This window comes from Myxine glutinosa, chromosome 2 (assembly GCF_964187855.1).
Source record: "Myxine glutinosa chromosome 2, kmMyxGlut1.1, whole genome shotgun sequence".
NCBI classification, from domain to species: Eukaryota; Metazoa; Chordata; class Myxini; order Myxiniformes; family Myxinidae; genus Myxine; species Myxine glutinosa.
In genome coordinates this window covers 211,644,885-211,666,646 of record NC_136262.1, presented here as the reverse complement: position 1 = coordinate 211,666,646, position 21,762 = coordinate 211,644,885, and the positions used below count along the sequence as shown (strand labels likewise).

Below are 21,762 nucleotides of genomic sequence, written 5' to 3'. Positions count from 1 at the left end.
GCAACAATTACTGGTACTTTAAAAAAACGCATGCTTTTGCCAAAACTCAGGTATGTAACATCACAATAAGTTTGTTTTACAGTTAATGTAAAATTTTCTTATGACATAACTGTGTTTGCGTTTATACGGAATTATTTATAAATAGAGGAATATTGTAACCATATAAAAAATAAAAATAACCACCTTTAGAGGCCATTTTCCCCCGCAAAGCAGGGGTTGGCCTTTTTCGGGAACCGTGGTTGTTGTTGTTTTTTGGTCCCCTTTTTGAAGCAATGTTTTACGGCCGGATGCCCTTCCTGACGCCAACCCTTTTTGCCGCCTTTAACGACAAACAGGGAATTACCAGTGAACTGGTACTCAATTAGCCGACCTCGGAAGGATGACAGGCTGAGTCAACCCCCCTGGCGTTAATTCAGCGATCGACCGGGATTCGAACCCAGGATCCTAAGCTGGCACCCTAGCCGCTAGCCCAACACCAGGGCCCAACTAGCCCAACACCATAACCATATGAACAAATATATATTCTATGATTGGATGATTCTTCCCATTTTATTGCTCCCTATTGTGTAATCAAGGAAGAGGTTCGTTTGGGTGTGCAAGACAAATAATATTAACATAAAAATCAACAAAGTTGTATTTCTGAGTTATTTATTCATGTTTTCAGAAGACATGGATGATGATATGCGTGATATCTTAAAATTTCTGCGTAGATCTGAAAGCTGAAAAGAGGAGAGGGGTGGGGTTAAAAAAAAGTAGCATATTAAAAAGTTGAAATAGCTGTTATTCCACCCACAAAGCCCGTTACTCTGCTTCCCCCTCTCCCCTCCCGATACCAAGCCTCTCTCTCCTCTGCCACCCCATCAGACCTCACACCCACTGCTACCCTACCAGGCTTTGCTCCTCTACACCAATCTTCCTCTCCCACCCCGGCCAAAACTTGCTGCTCTGCCAACCTCACTTTGCCCCTTTCCCACCAAAGTTTGATCCACTCCCATCTCACCCAATCCCTTTCTCCTATTCCTCTTATCCCTCTCACCAACGTTCCTCTGCTTAGCCCAACAGAACATTACTCTGTTCTCACCTCACTCCATACCATGCCACCTCGACTATACTGCATCATCTTTCCATGCCAAACTTATACAGTTCTCCAATTTGCTTATTTCAGCATTCAAACTAGTTAATGGATCTACAGCACTTTCCTTTCTTTCAACCTATTACCATAAGTCTGACACAGAGCATAAAAATTACTAATTGATAAAATGTGAAGATTGAGCATGTTTATTGTTAAATTAATTACCAAGGCATAATGATGCATAACTAAAGCAATCAAAGTGCAATATCTTGTAAATTAGCCTTTGGCTACTTGGAAGAGCATGTATATATTTTTAACCTCATGTATTACATCAAAAGTGAATACGATCTTCCTAACTTGTAGGGGGAACATCCTCATGGTGTCTCAGGAAGGATTGCATGGGAATTCCCAAATCTCCTCCGAGCAACCATGAACAGAGGGTTCAGTCTTTGGAATTGCTTTGCTTCACCAATAGTCACGACCTGTGTTGGGCAGACAAAATTTCAAAGGTGTCCTCAAAGCCGGACTGCTTTGGCATTCCCCACAGACTCAGGTTATTCCTTGATGCTGAACTCCTCACAATGTACAACACATGTGTGGGAAGTTGGATGGAGTATAGCTCCCCACTTCAATCCTCTGTGGAGGCCAAATGTATGAAGTTTATTGACATCTTCAACGAAGATGCTGAGACTTAGTGCAAGCTCTCTCCCAACGCCAGACTCTGAGCCTAGTTTTCTTCCGACTGTTCTGGTTTGATCCACCACTTTGGTTGAACATCTTAATCGTCCAACGTATTCCCAAGGAACATAACGTGCCATCACAAAGAAAACGGTAAGGAAAAAAAAAAAGTGCATCGCACAATTTTACATAATCTACAAGAAGCGTGCACATTTTTCCCATACTTGGAATGGGAAACATGGATATCGCCATGATGTGATAATGTCAAGGTCATGTTTTCATGTTCAATGTACAATTGTAAGAGTTGCATTTTGAGAATGGTCTGCCACCATCATTTCAAGTTCCCTTCTGTAATTTTCCATTTTTACCTGGTGTTCAATGAGTCGAGGCTTAATATACCTGTGTCTCCAGCGGACTTCTGTTGTCTCTTGGCAGCTGTTCTTCTGGCAGTGGACGTGACAGAGGCAACACAGCCGATGTACAGAGCGTTTCAAAAAAGTGGACTATTTGAGTAGCCTGATATTCTGTCATTTCTAATGGTATACCCTTCTCTCTTGCAGGTTATGGTGTTAGAGGTATGCCATTCCTAACAAGTAGTCAGTAGGACCCGATGTCAACTATGGTGTTCACAGTGGAACAAAAAGTGAAAATCTTGACTTTGTGGTTTGATACAAAATCCTACGTGCAGGTGAGCCGACAGACAATACTGTCTATTACAATGTCCACACCCGTAATGGAGCTTCCAATAGGAGCATTCAGCAGTTTGTGGAACACTTCCAAGCACATTAAATCATGAAATATCAAAATTAAGGCAACAGCGGCCGCACACCAAATGTTACCAAGGACAAAGGGACCATTGATCTTGTGAGAGATTCTGCTATCGAAAATCTTCAGAAATCCCACCGTTGGCGTTCCTGAGAATTGGCGATTTCAGGCCTATCTGTGTAGTGCATTCTCACTTCTGAACTCAAGCTCTACCCCTACAATCTGTAAGGCATACACTAACTATGAATGGCATGGCAAGACGAGTAACAATGCGTGATTGCTTGAGTGACTGAATGCAAAGGTACCCAAATTGGATCAACTCCTTGTGGTTCAGTGATGACGCACACTTCCATTTGAATGCGGCTATCAACAATCACATCTTCTGGGGGGCTACGCCTCCTGAGGTGGTGTATGAGATGTCTCTCAGGGGCCCCAAGTCCACTTGATTCTGTACATTGAATGCCAGATGGGGGTATGCTGGGACCATATTAGTTTGAGGACACCAATTGTAAGATGGTGATAAGTCAACGGTGAGCGGTACCGCGAGATCTTATGCTGATTCCACACCGATTTCGCTCAACTACTGTCGTCAAACCAACTCAGACTTGCATGGTTCGTGCAGGACGGTGCCCACCGCACACTGCAGGTAAAACCAACGACTTTCTCCACCAGCTGTTTGGAAATCGTATCGTCAGCCTGTCCAAGATCTGACTATGGACTATGGAGCACAGCACATGAGTGGGCACCCCAGAGCCTGGATTTGAATCCATTGGATGTTTTTTCTTTTGGGATTCTGCCAAAGGTCAAGTTTATGCCAACAAACATCGAACCCTGGCTGTCCTGAAGCAGGAGGTGGAGGACTACCGTCCGGCTACCATTCCAGCCATTTGCAGACGAGTTGTGGAGAATTTCGGAGTCAGGATTAAAGCCTGTTTGAACAGAGGTAGAGCACACATTGAAAATGTCAATTACAAGCAGTATTAGTGATTGCAAAATGGCATAGCGTATGCTTTCCATCAATGTATCAGTGAACTTGCTACCTTTTGTAATTTTCAACAACAAAACGTTCAAATAGTCCACTTTTTTTTTTAAACACCCTGTACTTGATTGTTTTCCACTCATTGTAGTCTTCAGTGTAGGCTATGATGATTTTGTTGGGCTTCCAAATGTTTCATGCCATTTGTGGATTGACTCTAGTTTTGTATGAATGTCACGACTGTGGACATGAGAAAACAATTTTAGGAAAGCTGGATAATAAATCAGTCGATCGTGATCAGTCGTGATCTCGCGAGATCACGGCGAGGTCACGTCTTGTCGAAGCTGCTCCATGCGCTCACGCTCTCGAAGCTAAGTGATCTATCACAATCGTGTTTTTGTCGAGAATGTATCTATCTTTCGGTGTGTGTACCTATAGCGTATCTTTTGGAAAATTTTCGGTGCTAATTTTTCGTACATGTATACACAATCGTCGGTTAATGGTATCGAGTATTCTGCGGCCTAGTACTCGTAGGCTTAGACTACCGTACCATCTCCGACCTTGTGGTTTTGTTTTTCTCTCAGCGATTCGTCGAATGCGCTGAAATTATTTTCGTTCTCTGTTTCGTACCAGTCGTTCACCCCGTACCTCCTTGTTTAATATCTGTACTCACAAAAAAAAAAAAAAAAAAACCCAAAAAAATATTTCCTTCCCAGGTCTTATTCGTTTATTTGTTGTTCTTTTTGTTCGTTCGTTCTTCGTTCGCGATCATGCGGTTAGAAATGTATAATCTCTCCCCTGAACAACTATTTTCTCTCATATATTATAACACCCTTTTCTTCTTTTCCTACAAAAGGATGCTTTCGTCTTGCTCACCAAATCTATTCATTCCAAAAAATATATATAATACCATCTCTTACAGTTCCTCCTTTCTACATTCCCTAAACTATCCAGAACTCCACCCCTCCTCCAGTGTCCTCAAACGTATTTTTGACTCGAAGGTCTCAAACTCATTTTGCAAAAAATGTTCGTTTCCCATGAATCGTACACTTTTCAAAATCCAATCTCATCCCTCCCCTCCAAATCCTCCCCATCACCCATCCCTTTCAAATCTCCCCCCTTTCCCCTTCCCTCCCCTCCCTCCTAAACTCCCCCCACACCCCTCCCCTCCGAGACTCTCCCTCGCTCCTCCCCTCCTAGACTCCCCTCTCACCCCTCCTCCTCAAAGCATCCTCCCTGCTTCTTCCCCCTTCCAACTTTCACCTTCATCTCCCCAAACCTTCTGCCTCGCTCTTCCCCCTCCTCAAATAACACCTCACTGTGCCTCACCCAATCTCCATCAAACCTTTTGTCCACCCCATTCTTCCCTTTCTCCAAGCTATTCTGAAATCTCTGAAATCTCTGACACACCTTCAACAGCTCTCCCTACCTCTTCCTCCTCTTCCACATCTTACCCTACCCATCCCCCCCCCTGTTCTGGACCCGATGCTCCCCCTTCCTCTTCATTAACGGTATGGACCTCAAACATCCGGGGCCTTCGCTCAAACTTGACTGACCTCTCCATACAGGTTGCTTCTGACAAACCAGATGTGATCTGCTTAACAGAAACTTTCCTCCTTCATGATGTCTCTGATGCCTTGGTATCTCTCCCAGGTTACTCCCTCCTCCGGTATGATAGACCTGAGCCTCGTACTGGAGGTGGGGTTGCTATCTTTATAAAAAACTCTCTTCCTCACTCGCCCTCCACTGCCCTCTCTCCACCTCACCCCCAGGAATACCTTTGGCTATGGCTTCCCCTTCGCTCCCACCTTTTGTTCACATGTGTGTTGTACCGTCCACCAAACAGCGATGACTCCATCTACATCTCACTGTCTGATAATATGGACCAACTTCTATCTACCCATCCCAACTCTCTCTTCCTCATATGTGGTGATTTCAATTGTCACCATGCCAGTTGGCTGGGTGTGGGTACCTCTCTCACCAGCCATGGCTCTTCAGCAAAGGACTTCTGCGACTCACTGGGACTGACACAATCTGTCAATTTCCCGACCCAGATCTCAGTCAACGGAGCATCTTCTCTTCTGGATTTGGTTATGACAAACTTCCCTGAAAATGTCTGCTGCTCTTCTTCTGCTCCAATCGGCTCATCTGATCATGTGCTTGTCAAAGTGGACATCTCTCTGACCATTCTCAGAGAGCCTCCTCAGCGTCGACGAGTCTGGCATTTCACTCAGGCCAACTGGCACGGTCTTCAAGCAGCCATCAATCATCTGGACTGGTCTCCCATCTCTACCGCCTCTGACATCAACTCATCCTGGGAATTCTTTCAAAGTAAATTGCTCTCTCTCATGCACAAACCATCTCGTCTTCAGTTGTCATACCCTTCCTCCCGTCCATGGTACACGGAATCTTGTGGTGAGGCTGTTGCCCTGAAACAACTTGCTTTCGTCTCCTGGAAAGCAAATCCAACGGAAGGAAATCTCATTTCCTTTCACAAAGCCCGAAACAAGTGTGTGTCCACCCTCAGGAGAGCCAGGAAACAATATCTCACCATTCTCAAGACCGAACTCTCTTATCTGTCTCCCTCTTCCAAATCCTGGTGGCGTCTGGTCAAATCTGTTTCTGGTGTTTGTTCCCCCTCCATCCCCTCCCTCACCTCAAACGGCTTAACGGCTGACACCGCACGTGAAAAAGCTGAATGCCTCAACTCTGTGTTTGCCTCTAAATCTTGTGTCCCAAACCCATCCCTCTCTGTACCCACCGTACCCAGTCGTACCCAGCTGCTCCTGGACTCTGTGTCCTTTCCTCCTGACAAGGTGGAAAAGTTTCTGTCAACCCTCGACTCTGATTCTGCAACTGGTCCTGACGGCATCAGCCCACGGGTCCTAAAATCATGTTCTTCTGCTCTTTCACTCCCTCTTTCTGTTCTCTTCACCCTCTCTTTTGCTCAAGGTCATCTGCCATCTGCTTGGAAATCAGCCAACATCACCGGTTTGCACAAAAAAGGTGCAAAAACAGATCCCAGCAACTACAGACCAATCAGCCTTCTCCCAATTATCAGCAAAGTCATGGAATCCATCATTGCTTCAGATATTAAATCTTTCCACTTCTCCAATGGCTTGATCTCTGATCATCAATTTGGTTTCAGACCTGGTCACTCTACTCTGGACATGCTGCTTCTGCTTTCTCAACAATGGATGGAGGTCCTCAACACCAAACAGGAAATTAGAGCTGTCTCCCTTGACATTTCACGTGCCTTCGATACGGTCTGGCACCCTGCTCTGCTCACCAAACTCTCCTCCTTTGGTATCCATGGAAATCTCCATGCATGGCTGGCGGACTTCCTCTCTGGTCGTAGTCAACGTGTGGCCCTGAATGGGTTTCTCTCATCTCCTCTTCCTGTTCAGGCTGGAGTTCCCCAAGGTAGTGTTCTGGGCCCTGTGCTTTTTCTGGTCTTCATCAATGATCTCTCTGACTCTCTTGAAAATCCTCTCTATCTCTTTGCTGACGACTCTACTCTCTGTCGCTCCATTCCTCATCCCTCAGATCGGCAGTCTGCAGCCTCCTCACTCTCTGCAGACCTGGACAAAATCACAGACTGGTCAAACAAGTGGAACATGTCTTTCAATCCTGACAAATCTCACACACTTACAATGTCTCTCCGAAAGGACGGACTGGACAACCCTCCCATCTACTTTCTCAACAATCCTCTCCAAGAAGTTCTGTCGCTCAAGCTTTTGGGTCTCACTATCTGCCATGATCTTTCTTGGGAAAACCACATTTCCAAGCTGGTCTCCAAAGCCAGTCGCCGACTGGGCATCCTCCGTCGTGCGAAGTCCTTCCTTGGCACACCTGAGCTCCTCACCACATACAAGGCTTTCATCCACAGCTCAATGGAATACTGTTCTCCCCTCTGGGCTGGTGCTCCTGCCTCACACCTTGCTCGGCTTCACGCTGTTGAGGCCAAAGCTTTCAGAATCATTGGAATCTCCTGCGATGTAGTCAACACCGAGGGCCTTTCACTCACTCACCGCAGGCAGGTTGGTGGTCTTTCTGTCTTCTACCGACTCCTCTCCGGCCTTGCTCCCCCAGCTCTCTCTGTGCTCTGTCCCCCCAATATTCCTTCAGGTCGCACAAGATCTGCCTGCAACCCTCTTATGGTTAAACTGCCAAAGTCTAGGCTCTCTGCTCACCTTCACTCTTTCATTCCCCTTTTCTCCCGCCTCTGGAACAAACTCCCCCACTCCCTTCAATCCCACTCCTCCCTCCAGGTCTTTAAAACAGCTGTTCACCACCATCTCTTATCTTCCCCCATCGAAAACCTTGATCTTTTCTACCCCCGGTAATTCACCCCAGAGTCCTTGCAGTGTTCATATGTTTTATTCCTCTCCCACCTCCCCCCAAGTCCTCCCGATGTCCCTGCTCTCAAATGTTGTGTTTGTGTCCTTCCCCCTCTTCCCCCTCTCTTTTATGTCCTTCCCCCTCTCTCCCCATCTTGTCTGCCACTCCCCTTGTTTTTTGTGTTTTGTGTGTCGGTTTGTCTTTTTGTGTGATTAATGTTAGCTCTTTCACGAGCCTCGATCTTGTATACAAAAAAAAAAAAAAAAAAAAAAAAAAAAAGTCGAACTCGTTCTCGAACGGCTCAAAAAGATCTTGGACAATGCTTCAATTACTCGGTGTTCACCATTGGACTTGACAGTTTTAGTCCACTTCCCATACAAAATATTCCTTGCATGAGCTTGTCATACAAAACTAGAATGGCAATTGGTAGAGCACCTACCTCCGCCAGGCTGAACAGTTTAAGTTTTGTATCCACTGTTAGGCCGGATCTGGATTCAGACCTGAACCAAAATCTAATCGGCTTGTTCTCGTCACCAAACCAACTAGTCCACCAAGTGTCGTCATAACTCGTTCATAACTTTTTTTAAATATCATGTTATATATCACTTTTCGTCCGATCTCTCAATGGTAAAGAATCACTTAAAAATTAAATAACCCGTATACGACGAATCCATAGTCAGATCTTCACCAAAATCGAATCGATTCCTCCTTGTCACAAACCCAACCTGTCCGCCAAGTTTCATCCAAATCCGTCCATAACGTTTTGAGATATCGTGCTATGTATCGGTTTTAGCCCAATCAACCAATGGTGAAGAATCACTTTAAAAATTCTACTAGCCGGATCCGAATTCGGATCTTCACCAAAATCTAATCATTTAGTCCTTGTCATATACACTATCTCTCTGCCAAATGTCATCCGAATCCGTCCACAACCTTTTGAGATATATTTTTCGCAGACAGACAGACAAACAAACAAACATTGGTGAAAACATAACCTCCATCGACCTTCAGTGGTGGAGGTAATAATTTAGAGCATTACTAGGAAGTTAAATACAACATCAATTGCACTTTGAATAAAAAGTAAACCAATAAATGTCCTAAAATGACATCAGTCAACCCTCTTGCAAGTTAAAATGCGGGTTGGGCACACGTCTTGTATCACCCTGATATTTAACGTCAACGTTATTAGATGCATACGAGGATGTTGCATTGGCACATTAATTTCAAACAATTATCTTGAAGCACTTTCCATTTTTACCCAGAGTTCAGAGAAGTGAGTATTGGACGAGATGTTTGCCAGGAAGAAAAGGAAGGGTGAAAACCAGATGGAAGGATGCGTTGGTGAGCGATTTAGAAGTTGTGGGATTGGAAGAAGAATGGGCAATTGACATGAGGAGGGGAAGAATGATCGACCCTCATTGTGATGAGCCCATGTAAAAAGGGGCAAAGCCAAAAGAAAAAAGATCTTCAAGTGCTTTCGAGAAAATGCAGTTTTGCATGACGTTGGACAAGTCCTTTAAATTTAAAGGTATTGTTCTATCCTAAAATTATTTTCTCACTCTTTTCCATTCAATCCTCCAATAAGCCCTTCACACTATCATTTGACTTTCCCTTTGTTTTGAACAACCATGAATGGATCAAGTGACTCACACTATGTATGCCGAGGGCCCAGCAAGTGACTACAGAGATGCTCGCGACTCCAATGACTGCAAGTAGGCTGCCCAGACCAAGTGCGCGAAAAGCCAGCCGAGTTCCGGCATCAGGCCCGTGCGACCCCTGCGTGAGAGGAAAAAAATTTGATTGAAAAAAAAGTTAAAGGTTTAAAACGTATCCTAACATTCTACTATGACCGAAGGTGGGTGGACATTATGTTTTCCTTGTTCGTTAATAGGATATCTCAAGAAGTTGTGGATGGATTCGGCCGAAATTCGGTGGAGAGGCTGGGTGTGTGACAAGAAATAATATATTAGATTTTGGTAAAGATCCAAATATGAGAATTTTTCAATTTTTTTAAGTGGTTCTTCACCATTCAGAAACAAGGGCCAAAAACGATATAGCATGATATTTCAAAACGTTGTGGACAGATTCAGACGAAACTTCGTGGATAGGTTGGGTGTGTGACGAGGAAGAATTTATGAAGTGATTTTTTTTTTTTGTTGTATACATAATCGAGGCTCGTGAAAGAGCTAACATTTAGCACAAAAAAAAAATCAAACAGACAAACAAAATATATAACAAGAGGGAGCGGTAGACAAGATGGGGAGAGAAGGGGAAGCACACAAACACAACATTTGAGAGCAGGGACATCGGGAGACGTGTGGGAGGGAGAGGGCTTGGGGGAGCAGGCGTGGGAAGGGGGAGGAGGGTGGGAGAAGTATAAAACACAAGGAGACCAAGGACTTCCAGGAAAGAAGTTGGTATTTCAAAAAAGTGGATTTGGGGTGAAATTAGCGGGGGTAGAAAAGATCAAGGTTTTGGATGCGGGAAGATAAGAGATGGTGGTGAACAGCTGTTTTAAAGACCGGGAGGGAGGAGTGGGATTGAAGAGAGTGAGGGAGTTTGTTCCAGAGGCGGGAGAAAAGAGGAATGAAGGAGTGAAGGTGAGCAGAGAGTCTTGATTTTGGCAGTTTAACCATAAGAGGGTTGCAGGCAGATCTTGTGCGACCTGTAGGAATATTTGGGGGACAGAGCCCAGAGAGAGCTGGAGGAGCAAGGCCGGAGAGGAGTCGGTAGAAGGAATCTGTGGTGAATGATTCTTCACCATTTGAGAGATAGGGCCAAAAATACAACATTCGGTAAGTATATAGCATGATATTTCAAAACGTTGTGGACGTATTATGACAAAACTAGGTGGATAAGTTGGTTAGGTGACAAGAACAAGCCAATTATATTTTGGGTCAGGTCTGGATGCAGATCCAGTCTATCAATGGGATAGAAAATGTAAACTGTTCAGCATGGCAGAGGTATGTGCTCTACCCAGTGCTGTTCTAGTTTGTTCTACTTTTCTATGCTCTTTTGTCAAGTCTCTATCAGCTATCTCGTCAGCTCTCCTTCTATTGTATGCAGCACAGCTGTTAGTAGTGTCAATCATATATTATATATACAGTATATATATATAGCCCTCCATAAGTATTGGAACAGTGAAGTAAAATGTGTTATTATTGCTATATACTCAAGAAATTTGGATTTGAGATCAGAAGATGATTATGAGGCAAGAGTACTGAAACTCAGCTTTTTTTTCTTGGTATTTGTATGTATATATGTTGTACCATTGCAGACAGGACGGGCATCCGGCCATAAAAACATTGCCTCAAACAGGGAACCATGATTGTCATGGGGCCCGCAAGGCTAACCCCCGCCCTCGCGGGAAAAATGGCCTTAAAACGATCATTCATATTTTTCATTCATTGCAGAACATTACCACTTTTAGTGTAGCAGCATAGCAAACCTGTTGTGCATTTTGTGATACAAGCACCAAATTTGGCACAAATGTACATTAATATGTTGCGAACATTTTCAGATATTGGGCCACTTGAAATTCCGTAATTTTTTTTTTCAAATTTTTTCAAATTTCGTAATTTCAAATTTTTCGGGTGACACCGTCACAATTTCGGTCTTCGAGGCCGGCCGATATAGTGGGGCGGCTTAGCCCAAATATTCAAAAGAATTGTGCATTTTGTGATACAAGCACCAAATTTGGCACAAATGTACATTAATATGTTGCGAACATTGTGTGGTCAGCAATGAAGACGAGAGTCTGAATTACATGTATGCAAAAGACCTTGTGAACCAGTGAAGCAAATACACGGGTAAGCATGAATTAAATCTAGGGCATGATATAATTTCCATGATGTTTACCTCTACACTCAATGGTGGAAGGAGGTAATGTTTTGATCCCAGCTTGTCTGTATGTCTGTTTGTCTGTTAGTCCACAAAATTCCAGACAAAGCTTGTAGTAGTGGTAGTTGTAGTGGTAGTGGTGATAACAGAAATTGTTATATAGAACTGAACTTATATTATTATTATATGCAGAAAATAACTTCATTTCTATATGCCCTGCAGTGGACAGGTTAATTGGTTTATGCACTGAAGGGGTCACCCTGGTGTGCACTGCTGTGTTCTGCCTCACTGAGTTGTTCAGGTATGATGTACTCAGCACAAGCTTCCGGTCGGCCCGGAGGTGGGGGTGCGGGGCCTGTCACGGAACGTCAAAACAAACGGCCTGCCGGGGCCGCCCAAAAGTCGGGCGTGAGGGGCGCGTCCACTAATGGAACGCCTCTCGCTTCCCAGATCGAGGGCCACGTGGTCAGGAGAACCTCGTCCCTTCCGGTCACACTTTGCCTATCGGCCGGCCTCGAAGACCGAAATTGTGACGGTGTCACCCGAAAAATTTGAAATTACGAAATTTGAAAAAATTTGAAAAAAAAAATTACGGAATTTCAAGTGGCCCAATATCTGAAAATGTTCGCAACATATTAATGTACATTTGTGCCAAATTTGGTGCTTGTTTCACAAAATGCACAATTCTTTTGAATATTTGGGCTAAGCCGCCCCACTATTTGTAAGTTCAGTCCCCCCATTTAGGTAAGCATAAGTATTGGAGGGCACTGTTATGTATGGAGTGCACTGTATTTTCATACATTCATATTTCACTACCTCACTGGCACTGCATTACCTTCCCACTTTTTCTGATGCAGTCTTGCATCATTTTTATAACGGTACACAAAAACGCCAGTAATTGATTGATAAATTGATAGATTATCATAATAAGTCAGAGAGATCAGGGATAGTGAGGACCTTGTCAAACCAGTGCGAGTTGTTTTTGCGTGTGCTGGCAAGCGTCATGCCAAATCCAGCCACCAAGCCAGCCCCAGTCACACCAGTCAAAAACACAGCACCTGAAGGGGAAAAAAAGCCGATTGTTAAAGTGGTGCAAGCTTTGAAATTTGGCCTACATTATGCATTCACAGATGAGAAAATGAAGCACAGAAAGAGAATGATGCAACTGCAAAGTTGTGCCACAATGTGACAAATACTCGTGTGGAATCTCAAGGATCAAAACTCCAAGATCAAGTCCTGAGTTACATTATTCTTTGATCCCCAACATATTAATGTATGCTTTTCCCTGTTACCCACCCTATCTCCTTGTGTGTGTTCTTTTCCTTTACATTCTCAGAAATAAAATAATTTATGAATTCCATGCATGAAACATAAAAATGACTGACTCACAGCTTTAAAGTTTAAAATATCGAGTCCCATGTACTATCAGTATTCTTAGTCCCGAGTAGTGAGTGTTGCAAAGAAAAAGTCTGACTCTAAGACTCGAGAACAACGAGCCTGCAAAAAATAAACGAACATTTGTCAGGTTGTGCTGTGAAGTGTACCATTCTATGATGATGCAAAAGCACAATTTAACAACTGAAACTTGCCCAACCATGACCTCACTTGCATGGCAAAAATCTCAATGTTCTAGCTCAATAAGTAAATGGTCAAAGGTGCTCGTAGCCCACAGGGACATCTGCAAGCCTCAGGACATTCGGAACAAATATTCTCATGCAAATGTGGTATTAGATATTATAAAATTCAATTATTGACTAATGATGCCAAAGTAAAAGGCCTATCGCAGACAGGACCATGGCGTCCTCTCCTCTGGTGTATCACTCGTTGCTCTATTAGCCCTCCGACCTTCCCAAGCTGCTCCAGGACACACACGCTCGTCCAGTAACCACTTTCTCATTAAAGATCCCCAAATCTAGGCTTCCCACCAAACTCCACTTCTTTGTTTTTTTCTACAGTTTGTGTAACTGCCTTCTTGAGGATATTCAATTGTACTCTTCCCCCAAGGGCTTCAAGCAAGTCGGGCACTGCCATCTGATGCCACCACCCAATCCCAACTCATGATCTTTTCTATCCCCATTAATCCTTTTAACCCAATCCTCTTACTTGCAGGTTACTCTTTCCATACCTCCTCTCAATCTCCTCTTTTCCTGTTCATTCATTCCCTTGTTTTGTTCAACTGTGGCCCCAGTGAAACGATTAAATGGAGAAAACTTGTCAGCAACATGTCCACCCCTCTTCGTTGACCTTTTACTCCCTGTCACCTCGATCTTCCACGAGTCTAGATCTTGCATTAAATAATAATATCCTGTCGTGGACAATTTCCTTGATTTGGTGGCAGTAGTTGATCAGTCATTGCAAAATCAGTAACTATAACCAAACTAGAACTGTACTCGGTAGAGCACATACCTCCATCAAACTGAACGGTTTATGTTTTGCATCTCACTGATAGGCTGGATCTGAATTCGGACCTGAACCAAAATGGAATCGGCTTGTTCTTGTCACCTACCCAACTCATCCACCTAGTTTTGTCATAATCCGTCCACAAATTTTTGAAATATCATGTTATATATGGCTTTTCACCCGATCTCTCAATGGTGAACAATCACTTCAAAAATTTCCGCTATCCAGATCAGCATCTTCACCAAAATCAAATCGATTCGTCCTGATCACACACCCAAAATGTCCATGAAGTTTCATCGGAATCCGTCAATACCTTCTTGAGGTGTCCTGCTCACAGACAGACAAACAGATGAATGAATGATCGTTTTAAGGCCATTTTCCCCGCTAGAGCGTGGGTTAGCCTTGTGGGCCCCATGACAATCATGGTTCCCTGTTTTTGAGGCAATGTTTTTATGGCCGGATGCCCTTCCTGGCGCCAACCCTTAGTCGCCTCTTACGATGCGCAGGGATACGGTGTACCTATTCTAAGCCGGGGTACACACCGGGATCATTCATCCCAGCAAGCTGGTACTCAATTTGCCGACCTCGGAAGGATGACAGGCTGAGTCAACCCCCCTGGCGTTAATTTAGCGATCGATCGGGATTCGAACCCAGGATCCTAGGATCCCAAGCCGGCTCTAACCGCTAAGCCAACACCAGGGTTTGGTGTTGTAAAAATTGTTAAAAATTGTAAAAATTGCAAAATGTTAACCAGACAGACAAACAGATGTGAAAACATAACCTCTGCCCACCTTCGGTGGCGGAGGTAATAAATCGTTTTGCATTAAATAAATCCACTGTGTACAGGGTGAGTCACAAGTCCCAGGACACCGTTTAGCTGCTTATAAAAGATTTGTTACCTCCGCCACCAAAGGTGGATGAAGGTTATGTTTTCACCTCTGTCTGTCCGTTTGTTTGTGAACAAGATATCTCAAAAAATTGTGGACAGATTTGGACGAAACTTGGTGGACCGGTTGTGTGTGTGACAAGGAAGAATCGATTCGATTTTGGTGGAGATTGAGATCCGGATCCAGCTCGTAAAAAAATTTTTTATGTGATTCTTCACCATTGAATGATATGGCCAACCAGGCAGAGGTATGCTCTCTACTGAGTGCCTTCTAGTTTATACCATGTATTTATAGTTTTCATTTTTTTCAGATAATACAAATAAGCACCAACAAAACCATATCTTCATCTTTAGGGGAAAAAGGCATTTCAGACCTGTAAGTGTACTCAACAGCAAGTGCAGCGGATGACCAAAAATGTATTTGGGAATTCAAAACATTAAAACATCCGTTCACAGATCTCTGAAAAAATCATTACGGAAACGTTCTGCAGAGTTGGGAGTTTCATATTCGTCATTACATCGCACAATGAAAGATCTTCACATGAAACCATATAAATCCACTGTCATTCGTGAATTGTCAGATGCAGATCATGAAAACATGTTGACATCTCGTGTCTAAGAAAGTATTGTAATTGTTGTATGACTGTAATATGTTATTATGTAGCCTATTATTGTTATTCCTGTAATATGTTATTACGCCTGTTATTATGTAGCCTATTATTGTTATTCCTGTAATATGTTATTATGTAGCCTATTATTGTTATTCCTGTAATATGTTATTATTCCTGTTATTATGTAGCCTATTATTGTTATTCCTGTAATATGTTATTATGTAGCCTATTATTGTTATTCCTGTAATATGTTATTATGTAGCCTATTATTGTTATTCCTGTAATATGTTATTATTCCTGTTATTATGTAGCCTATTATTGTTATTCCTGTAATATGTTATTACGCCTGTTATTATGTAGCCTATTATTGTTATTCCTGTAATATGTTATTATGTAGCCTATTATTGTTATTCCTGTAATATGTTATTATGTAGCCTATTATTGTTATTCCTGTAATATGTTATTATGTAGCCTATTATTATTCCTGTAATATGTTATTATGTAGCCTATTATTGTTATTCCTGTAATATGTTGTTACTCCTTGGGCTTATGGCTCACTCAGGCAGATGCAATAAAGAAATCTTGTATAAGCACACCTAAGAAACGATTCGACGATCTCTCTTCGTCGACTCGACACGGAGATAAACCGCTCGATGACCCAACCATAGGCATCGTCCTTTCTTGAAAAATTGGTTGATTATATCCGAATATCGGGTCTGCCAATATCTACGTCACGAGACAGTTATTGAATTTGCATACAGAAATGACAACTAACAAAAAGATTGCCGGAAACCCGACTGAAATGTTATGATACGCAACTAAAACTGGTGCATTAACTTCCTGGCAAAGCCGAGAAAAAGAGCGGAAGAGCGAACGGCGCTTGCCAAATGCCAATTGCCAACTGCAAAAAGCACACGTGACTTCCCAAGTAAAACATAATCAACCTACGATTTATAATCCTGAGCACGATGCCCGTTTACTTGAACTTTGGTTTAATCAATGGCGAAATAATGCAATGATGAAGCGAAAGATGGGGAGAAAAAACGATTTACGACATCTTGAATAACGCCAGCTACACCGCAATATATGTTACCTTATGGAACGCACGCTAACAAGTAAATTATTCACTTACAAACATAATTCCCAATACGAGGAGATTGTAAAATGTAATGGTAAATAATTAAGGTAGAGCGAATTGGGTTCACTTGTTGAAAATTCGGGTTAACTTTACAAATTATTAAATAAACGTTACAAATCTTGCTTTCTGAGGCAAAAGTCAAAACCTGAAAAGCCGACCCTGAGGAGGAGGCGGAGGATGAGGAGTTTAAACGTCACACGTTCTCTTCCCTGTGGGCGTGGGTAAACCCTCCTGGATTCACTTTCTTGTGGGCGGGATTTACTCAGATGGCTTCGTTTGTATGGTTGTTTAAGCTTTTGACTGGAGTGTCTCCTGTGTCGCTATTAATGACCCAGAGCTATGTTTGCTTTTTCACGTTGCTCGGAGTCGGCGCTGCCGTCGTGTCCGGACTGCAACCGCTTGGAAGTGAAAGTCGCCAAGTGCTCCAACTCGATGGATTGTGGTCATTTCGTCTGGACTCATCTCCGGACCGAAACGATGGCTTCAAACAGACGTGGTACAAGCGGCCTTTGTCCGAGGCAAGAATATTGTCATTTTATAATTGAGGATTCTTTTATTGAATTGAGATAATTGCAGAAGATTATACGATTGGACCATTCGATGAGAAACAAATGGCTCGAACGTGATAACTGTTATTCCAACTACCGAATATGCAAGGACTTCTAGAATATTCAGGTTTCTTTCGAGGCTGTCTCAATAATTAGCACACATAAGTTAAAATTGGCAAAACAATCAAATTGAGGAAAGGAAATCAAGAGGAAAGAGAGGTAGGATGAGGGATTGGGGATGCATGGGAGTTCCATTTCCATGGGAGTTCCATGGTAAGTTCCATTTGGGATGAATGGGCAGGAAAAGGATTAGAGATGGTAGTAAGGGGAGGGAAGTGAAGGAAAATAATTACATATTTTTTGATGTACCATACCCTTTACAGAGCGTTGATGCTGCCAAAGCAGTTTATATACATTTCCATCACTGTGTGTGTGTGTGTGTGTGTGTGTGTGTGTGTGTGTGTGTGTGTGTGTGTGTGTGTAAACTTCAAAACACCTGGTCACAAGTGTGCTTCACTGACGGGGTCCTCAGTCGAGGTCCCCAGCATCATCCCGTTTCGGCCCTTAAACCTCGACACGGTCAGCTAAGGTGGGCCAGCAGGGGCACGTACACATCCACATGCAGCAACTACACCTGGATGCGTACATACCCCCACCCGCAGCCAGTGAGAACACAGACTACAATAAAACCGCCTCCACTCACAGAATCCACAGCCCCTCATCCACTCACTCACACACCAAAAAAAAAATAAAACCGGCGACCTACCCTTACAACATGAACCACTCAAACAAAAACACACTCATGCAAAACCACATCCACTCCTGCAACACACACACACACACACACACACACACACACACACACACACACACACACACACACACACACACACACACACACACACACACACACACACAAACACACACACACACCTCCATTTTTCTTCCGCACTCAGTCACTACCCCGTTAGGCTGAAATGAACCACCACCCACATCCTCAACCTACACCGTTCGACGTGCCTCCATAAACTTCCTCCATATCCAAAATGAGCCTTTCAAGGCAACCTGGGCCACTCTGTCACACATCCTCCTTCTTTCTGTCCCACACACTCCCAGCCGAGCAAGAAATGCAGAAAAGGAATTGCCAATATATCCTCTACACCCCACCTCAAATGGCTGACAAGAAACTCGCCACGTAATTCAAAACACCTCACCACCATGTAATTCAAAACACCTCACCACATAATTCAAAACACCTCACCACCATGTAATTATAAATATCTCACCACCACGTAATTCAAAACACCTCACCACCATGTAATTCAAAACACCTCACCACCACGTAATTCAAAACACCTCACCACCATGTAATTCAAAACACCTCACCACATAATTCAAAACACCTCACCACCACATAATTCAAAACACCTCACCACCATGTAATTCAAAACACCTCACCACATAATTCAAAACACCTCACCACCATGTAATTCAAAACAGCTCACCACCACGTAATTCAAAACACCTCACCACCACGTAATTCAAAACACCTCGCCACCATGTAATTCAAAACACCTCACCATCACGTAATTCAAAACACCTCATCACCAACTAATTCAAAACACCTCACCACCACATAATTCAAGACACCTCACCACCATGTGATTTAAAAACACCTCACCACCATGTGATTTAAAAACACCTCACCACCATGTGATTTAAAAACCTCACCACCATGTGATTTAAAAACACCTCACCACCATGTAATTATAAATATCTCACCACCACGTAATTCAAAACACCTCACCACCATGTAATTCAAAACACCTCACCACCACGTAATTCAAAACACCTCACCACCATGTAATTCAAAACACCTCACCACATAATTCAAAACACCTCACCACCACATAATTCAAAACACCTCACCACCATGTAATTCAAAACACCTCACCACATAATTCAAAACACCTCACCACCATGTAATTCAAAACACCTCACCACCACGTAATTCAAAACACCTCACCACCACGTAATTCAAAACACCTCGCCACCATGTAATTCAAAACACCTCACCACCACGTAATTCAAAACACCTCATCACCAACTAATTCAAAACACCTCACCACCACATAATTCAAGACACCTCACCACCATGTGATTTAAAAACACCTCACCACCATGTGATTTAAAAACACCTCACCACCATGTGATTTAAAAACACCTCACCACCAAGTAATTCAAAACACCTCACCACCGCGTAATTCAAAACACCTCACCACCATGAAATTAAAAACACCTCACCACCACGTCATTTAAAAACACCTCACCACCAAGTAATTCAAAACACCTCACCACCAAGTAATTCAAAACACCTCACCACCGCGTAATTCAAAACACCTCACCACCATGAAATTAAAAACACCTCACCACCACGTCATTTAAAAACACCTCACCACCAAGTAATTCAAAACACCTCACCACCAAGTAATTCAAAACACCTCACCACCAAGTAATTCAAAACACCTCACCACCAAGTAATTCAAAACACCTCACAGCCATGAAATTAAAAACACACCACCACGTCATTTAAAAACACCTCACCACCAAGTATTTAAAAACACCTCATAGCCACGAAATTAAAAACACCTCACCACCTCATCATTTAAAAGCACCTCCCCACCAAGTAATTCAAAACACCTCATCACCAACTAATTCAAAACACCTCACCACCACATAATTCAAAACACCTCACCACCACGTAATTATAAATATCTCACCACCACGTAATTCAAAACACCTCACCACCATGTGATTTTAAAACACCTCACCATCACGTCATTTAAAAACACCTCACCACCACGTCATTTAAAAACACATCACCACCACATAATTCAAAATACCTCACCACCACGTGATTCAAAACCACCACAACGTTATTAAAAACACTTCACAACCACGGAAACAAAAGTTTGAGGGAGTCGTTAAGTGACAACACAGACACTGCCCAGATGTGTAGATATATAGATAAATGACTGTACCCGAGTTGCCGTTTTGTCATGGTTTACACCAATCATAATTCAAACAATTATTTTGCACAAATGTATTTGTAATATACGTGATATCACATTTTATAAACAATTCAAGTTGAAAAAAAAAAAAAATTCCCAAAATAATTCCATCCCCCAAAAAAAAAAATGGAACATTTTTCAAAAAAAAATACCCTTAGGACATACCGACGGGAGAGATATGTGCATACCAGAAGTTTGGTACGATTTTACAAAAGTTTGAGAAAATAGTTCAGTGACAACACAGGACAACACAAGACAAGACATGACAACACAAGACAACACAAGACAGGACAGACTCTGCACAGATATCTATCTATCTATATATATTGTTACGGATCGCGGTTTAGATGTTATGATGGGCCGAGCGGATGGTCCAACCGCGACCGTTACAGGATCCCCAATTGGCCCGATTACACCCGACGTTGACCAGATCGCACCACAGATATTCAATCGGGAAACCTCTAAAGCGACCGAAAGAGAAGGAAAAAGAGAAGAAGACAGAGTACGGAGGAAGAACAGATTTATTATACACACACAAGCAATGGATGGAAGAAGCAGTCACACAGTGAATCGTTAACTTATACTATTCAATTTACTTAACCCCAGGACAACATTCAAGACAGACGACGTTCACACTTACACGGGGGAAATTGCAGGCAGGGATGGCGGAGGTGGGTTGCTGGAGAGGGAGGCAGGGTCAGGTCCCTGCAACCGGCAGGGCTGGAGGTAGCAGCTCTCAATTCTTCGCGTTTTTGGCGGGAAAACCCTCGGTCGCGTCGACGCTGCTGATGCTGTAGACGTCACGCGCTGGCTCGGTCACACCTGCTCCTCTCCTTCTGGTGGAGCCGTCTCCCTCCTCTCAGCGCGTCTCTCCAAAGCTGGTTTCCTCTCCGAGTACCTCTCCTTTTTGGCTTGGAGCGTCTCTCATCTCACCGCTCACAGCTCAGCTCACAGCTCCTCTCGCATGTCACCTCTTCGCTCATCTCCCGAAGCAGTCCCTTCCAGTCACTTTTATTACTCGGGGCGGAATCAAGCCGCAGGCTGCGAGGGCACACCTACCGGGTCGCTAACCGAGGTGCTGGTTGGCTGTTAGGGCTGTCCGATTCCTCCTTTGATCATGACGACGTGCCACGCCTGTGAGTTGGCGGCTCCTACCCCCCTCTTCTCCGAGATGAGCACATGGGCAATGGCGGCTTGCGGGATTGAACACCACTCGCACCGCTTTTGAAAGGAACTTTGGAGAGCGGAGATGTTTGGGGAAATTGAAAGGGGCCTACGCTTATTTCGTTTGATACAATGCAGAGTCAATCTAGTGGGAAACACATATTTAGCCTACATGGAATAAGGAAATAAACTATTTAAACAGATATATCGTGGCCTGTGTGTAAGTTTCATGGAATTAACTAGGAGGACGGCTGCGACCATTATTTACATTA

General features: G+C 43.3%; 2 protein-coding genes across 4 annotated transcripts in view; one reads left to right on the top strand and one right to left on the bottom strand.

The window, feature by feature from the left end:
- Positions 1-631: 631 nt before the first annotated feature.
- Positions 632-16,499, bottom strand: TMEM242 (transmembrane protein 242). Its single transcript, XM_068106346.2, has 4 exons — positions 16,166-16,499; positions 12,630-12,730; positions 9,483-9,608; positions 632-719 (listed from the first exon to the last, which is right to left on the bottom strand). The coding sequence occupies exons 1-4, from the start codon at positions 16,239-16,241 to the stop codon at positions 645-647; spliced, it is 378 nt and encodes a 125-aa protein (XP_067962447.1). The 5' UTR covers positions 16,242-16,499; the 3' UTR covers positions 632-644.
- Positions 16,500-16,798: 299 nt separating this feature from the next.
- The window catches only part of GUSB (glucuronidase beta), a 68,831-nt gene continuing 63,867 nt past the window's right edge, over positions 16,799-21,762 (top strand). Inside the window, exon 1 of one of the 3 annotated variants that reach the window (XM_068106347.2) lies at positions 16,799-17,225. In XM_068106347.2, the coding sequence (XP_067962448.2) occupies positions 16,974-17,225 (252 nt within the window). In that variant the 5' untranslated portion in view covers positions 16,799-16,973. The remainder of the gene's footprint in view (positions 17,226-21,762) is intronic. The other 2 variants (XM_068106348.2, XM_068106349.2) reach the window with 2 other exon arrangements.

Excerpts from the sequence above, each read along its gene's own strand:
- TMEM242 (XM_068106346.2), bottom strand. The coding sequence starts at position 16,241 with ATGCCTATGGTTGGGTCATCGAGCGGTTTATCTCCGTGTCGAGTCGAC. Across the intron at positions 9,609-12,629 it reads ACTCGCACTGGTTTGACAAG|GGGTCGCACGGGCCTGATGC; the intron begins GTCCTCACTATC and ends CCTCTCACGCAG. Across the intron at positions 720-9,482 it reads GGGCCCTCGGCATACATAGT|CTTTCAGATCTACGCAGAAA; the intron begins GTGAGTCACTTG and ends TCCTCTTTTCAG.